At 30.6% G+C, this 5,230-nt stretch overlaps 1 protein-coding gene across 2 annotated transcripts; it reads right to left on the bottom strand.

The window, feature by feature from the left end:
- Window positions 1-1,487: 1,487 nt before the first annotated feature.
- On the bottom strand, window positions 1,488-4,789 carry LOC8275917. Of its 2 annotated transcripts, XM_048379609.1 has the most exons (4): window positions 4,331-4,789; window positions 4,175-4,240; window positions 2,171-2,288; window positions 1,488-2,090 (listed from the first exon to the last, which is right to left on the bottom strand). In XM_048379609.1, exons 1-4 carry the CDS (start codon window positions 4,735-4,737, stop codon window positions 1,872-1,874), a joined length of 810 nt encoding a protein of 269 aa, XP_048235566.1. In that variant the 5' UTR covers window positions 4,738-4,789; the 3' UTR covers window positions 1,488-1,871. The 2 variants fall into 2 exon arrangements, with proteins under 2 accessions (XP_048235566.1, XP_002524522.1); XM_002524476.4 differs by having other exon boundaries at window positions 4,175-4,787.
- Window positions 4,790-5,230: the final 441 nt, after the last annotated feature.

The raw sequence follows: 5,230 nt of genomic DNA, 5'->3' as shown, positions 1-5,230 counted from the left end.
CTTTAGGCAATTTTTTGCTAAGTCATCAATCTTGCAATTAATGAGTTTTTGATCCATTGTAACATCTCTAAGAGGTTGGTATGAGTATAAATATCTCTCTTAAAGACTCAATAAGCATGTGTATGATTTAGGTATAACAAAACTCTTACAAATTCATTTCTCAACTTTCTACACTCATTTTCTTTCTTTGTAAAATGTATTAAATTGAAACTCTTTGTTCAACTAAAACTCTAAAGGGTTGTTGTGTGAGGCTAGGTATTAAAAATATAAGAAATTGTTAGAGTAACTATTAATACTCAAGGGTTAAGAAACCTAGTGAGAGATTGGTTCACTAAGGGAAGAGGTTTAATGTTAGCCTTGAAAACACCAAGTCGTTAGGTGAACTTGTAAAACCCAAAGGTTGTAATCTCATAGATTATAGTAGAATACTCAAGTATGATTCTGAGAAATGGATGTAGGGAGGATTGTTCCCGAACCACTATAAACCTTTGTGCCATCTTCTTTAACCCTTACTCTCTTTAAATTATCCTTAATCTTTCTTAATCTCTTGCATTTTCACCCAAAACATTAAAATTTCACAATTTAAGATCACCAATTCAATCCCCCTTCTTGGTTCCAAGGGACAACTTTACCTTTTAAAATAAAAAAGAGAATAGAGCTTAGTCATATACAATTCCGTGGACAAGAGAAAAGAGTGGCATAAGTAGTAAAAATGATATAATAAAAGTAATAGACAGTATAATTGAAATATTTTATAAGTAAAAATGAAAAAAAAAACTACGATAAAAATAATATTTTTAAAAAATATATATAGTATTTTATGTAATTTTTCTATTTAAAATATTTTTTTATTAGATTTTTTAAGTTTTTCTTTACATTAAAGTTTAATATATGAAAAATCATTTGTTAATACATATTTGATTTACTAATTTGATATGTTATTGTGAATATGTAAAAGATACCAATAAGATATTAAAAAGATATTATTAATATACCTATGGTAGGCTTCTTCTTTTTTTGAATAATTAGAAAGTATAAACTTATTATTTTAAAATATAATGAACTTTAATTGAATTTTTTTAATTTTATTTTGAATTTTATAAATTGGACTGTAGAAATTTCAAAAGCACCTCCATTGTTATTGAATTATAAATTATAGCTTCATTTGAATATTCAAGACTGAAGTTACATTTTGATTTAAACTTATTTACCTTTTTGTTATTTTCTTTGGCACTCGCAGTGATATTTTTGTTGGACTAATATATTTTTTTATTTCTATTTTTGTTTCACTTTAGATATCACAATTAAATTTATTTTATTTCTTATTTTATAAGATCAGTAGATTAGTGATTTTAAAAGGAACGAGCTGACAATTTAAAAGTAGTATATACAAAAATCTTCAGCTGAGACATCGTATAAATAAAAGTCCCAGTTGTAACCCGTATAACCAAAATTTTAAAGTAATTTTAAAATGTAAAATCCTTATATATGTGCTAATTTTAAATGCTTTAGAAAAATGTAAATCACTCTCTAAGGATTTTGACATAAATCAGGATACCCATAATAATTATTTGGGTTCACAAGGGCGTATTAGACTGTTTGACACACTGCATATAGAGTTGTGCAATTCGAAATGACTGACCATATATCTCAGACACTTGCAGCCAAGTTTCCATGAGAACAAAAAATTTTGCAGACTTACAATTTATTTTGAGAAAGCTTTTCTTGGTTCACCTCAAGCTCTTACATATGCTTTCGACTCCCAAATTGTAGAATCATTGAGAGAGAGTATATTGTTGGTTGGTTGATACACTCTCACATCTGGTATTGTTCTTTAATTCAAAACAAATTGCATCTCATTGGGAGCAGACTCATGAAGTAGTTTGACTTAACTTCAAAATTTCCTTCAACAATCGACGGACAGAACCCTTTATCTCATCTGGCACTGGCAAGTCTGGATGAGCAAGTTCCAGAGCATACAAAGTGATGACCCTCATGAGAACAACCAAATTCAAAGTCTTGTAATCACTATTCCACACACTTTGATTCACAAACTTGCATGAATGTCTTAAGACGCATTTGTTGCACACCTGACAAGAAAATATGCATTAACACAAAATAATGTGATAATGTTTTGATTTGATCAATAAAACAATCAAATAAGGCTTACAATGTCTTCTTGGATTTCAAGATATTTCCGTAGTCTTTTAGCAGAGAAAACATTCTTTTTTGCAAGAGAGGGACAACCAAAGAGAGCCACCTTTTTCAAGTCACTGCCTGACAACCATCTGCATCCAAGATTTAAGCTTGTAACAGCAACACAACCAAAAAGGAGAAAAGGAAAAAAGAAAATAGCAAATTTTTGCGGATCTTGTACACAACTTTGAATAACAAAATATATGAAATATAACTATTACAGAACGTGACCTCTATATTCATGAAGAAAAAAATATTCTAAAGTCATGAGTTCATTTTAGTCTAGCACAAGTCTGGATTGTGTGAGGTACTTATAAAACCCACTTCTGTCGATGCTGGTTATGCAATATCAAATTGTAACAGCTATGCTTTTGATATTTGCAGTTTATAGATGGATACTGAAGCTGAAACTTCTGAGCATTATGTTGTCTAGAGAAAATAAATTAACCATTTAAGGACAAAATATGATGAGAAGACAATGTTGGCAAGTTGCTGTGCCTACGCAAGCAAAGTCATCAAAAATATTTTCCGGAGATCCTTCCAACTGAAAACAGAACTTTTGAAATCAAATGATTAAATTATGACCCCAATTTTCACCATGCACCCCTTCAGCTATGCCTCCCTGCCTCTAGCACTTTGATAAATGTTTTCTTTTCTTGAGTATAACTTTGATCAACTTCAGTGTTGGCATAGAGTTATAAATTTCAGAAGGAATGAAATGTGGGTCATAAAGAGAGTTACCAAACAATTTAGACGTAGAAGTCTAATCCAATCAACATTAATTGAAGTTCCAGTTCATACAATTACCATTTGCAAATTTCAGAAAAATTTTCTTATAGCCGATGTTAAAATCATTTACATATTATAGAATACATTAGCATACACCTTACCCCCTCGGCCAATTAAAGAAGCAAACACATCCAACTTTAAGGACACCATCTTGTGCCAAGTAATGTTAATCACTAAAGACTGAAATTAACAAAAACAAAATAAAAAAATAGCCTCCATGAATAGGAGCACTAGCACTAAATTCAGAAAGACAGGACAATTACCACAAAAACGTAAAGAAAACATTTAAATAATTCACCCCAACCTCTGCATGCACAGACACGAGAGATCCTTAAGAAGCATAACTGAAGCCTAGAAATTCCCATGTCTAATGGCCCAAATCAATACAAAACTCGAAACAAATATTGTATCCCCACAAATAACATATTTAGCACTCAGAAAATCCTAATGCTGAAGATCTAACATTAGACAACAAATATGTGAGGCAAAATTATTAACAGATGAAGAAAATAAGTTCTTGCTTCTGTTATGGAATGGATTCAAATATGTTAACTATACAAACAGTAAGCTCAGGCAATGGTGAATATAAGAGAAGATTAAGAGAAAAAGGTCAAAAAATGAAAATTCTGAATCAAATATCACTATCACAATGGATTTCTAAGTAGCTTCTAGAACAGCAACAAGTGTCCCTATTCTCTCTTATGCTTCTTGACTTTGTGTCATACCTAAGATCTCATGAAGAAAACTGTTTTACCTCTGAGACAGAGAAGAGAAGACTCACAGTACACTAAAAAATTTAAGGAAATTTATAGTTAATGATAACTAAGTTTGAAATTTGGATAATATAAGCTCTTTAGTCATCAGATACCACATCTTGCTAACTGTGATGGTAAATCACACATTCTGAAATGCAATTTATCAGGTCTGCGAACTCATTTCCTCTTCAATTCCCAAAAAGCCTTGTTTGGACTCAATCAAGTGAAATAGTTCAATTCAATTAAATTCTTGCTAAACCATATCATTTTTGGTAGAGTTGAATCGAATAAGAAAAACACTACGAAAGTTTTAGAGCCCATAGAAATATGAAAAGCAAATAACATAAACAAATAACACGATCAGCAATTTCATCTTTGCATACCAATTAAAGTGATATTTGCAAAATGATTAAAATACAAAAAAATCAACTTACTTTGCAATTTCTTGATGGTCTTTGGCAAACATCTCAACCGCAAACTTGATGAAGTCCCTACCATAGCTATCATTAAAGCAACTAAAATCAATATGGCTATTTCTGAAGAAATTGGCTTTAGTAAAATATCCTTCATTATACAAATGGTTCACAAACATTTTCATATCAGGCGATAACTCCTTAAGATTCAAGGGACCCTCAAGTTTCTTTCTTTCAGTTTCCACTTTCTCTGCAATTTCCTTCCCCGTAAACAATCCATACAAACTCTTAGTTTTCTTTGGCTGTGCTACTTTTGTATTATTCTTTGGCTCTGCTTCCTTTAAATGCCTTATTTCTCGCTCTAACTCCCATAATTTCTTCTTAACCTCGTTGCTTTGGGTTTCAGTTTCAATGTCTGTCTCCGGTTTTGCACGAAAACCTACTGCTTCTTGGAATAGAAGGTGGAGCGGTTTCTTGTTTTGGTCAGTTGGGGGAGAGGATGGAGCAATTATGTTTCCTGTGCAGATGGCAGAGCTTCGACGGAGGAAGAAAGGTTCGGGAATCCGAGCTCTGAAGAGAGCCATAGAGTTAAAGGGTGTTATAAAGAAGGAATTGAGGGTTTTGGTTGGGTTTTTAGACGGCCGAATATAGGGTTAAATACTATTTAACCCCTCTAGTTTGTTCTAATAAATAATCCGGTTTTTGGTTTAAAAAAATAAATAAATAATCCAGTTTTAATATTTTTTTAAAATTAAATATTATTAATCCTATGTAATTTAGTTTGATGTATGAGTCGGTTCCTCCATCTTTTCTATTACATTAAAATTCTTTCAATTTTAATAATACTAGCTATTATTTTCTTTCGTGTAAGTTTAATGATTAAATTGGTAATTTAAGAACCTTAAATTTATTATTAAGTATAAATTCATTCAAAAATAATTTTATTATCAAATTAGAGTAAAATTTTATTTTTGGTACAAGTTAGTTTTAGTGTTTAATTAAAATAGTAAATTTAACATTCTCTTTTTACTCTAATTTTTTTTATTTTTGATACAATTTAATTTAAACAAATTTAAA

This window comes from Ricinus communis, chromosome 9 (genome assembly GCF_019578655.1).
Source record: "Ricinus communis isolate WT05 ecotype wild-type chromosome 9, ASM1957865v1, whole genome shotgun sequence".
NCBI lineage: Eukaryota > Viridiplantae > Streptophyta > Magnoliopsida > Malpighiales > Euphorbiaceae > Ricinus > Ricinus communis.
Note: the sequence above shows the minus strand (reverse complement) of the source record. Positions and strands in the feature narration are given on the sequence as shown.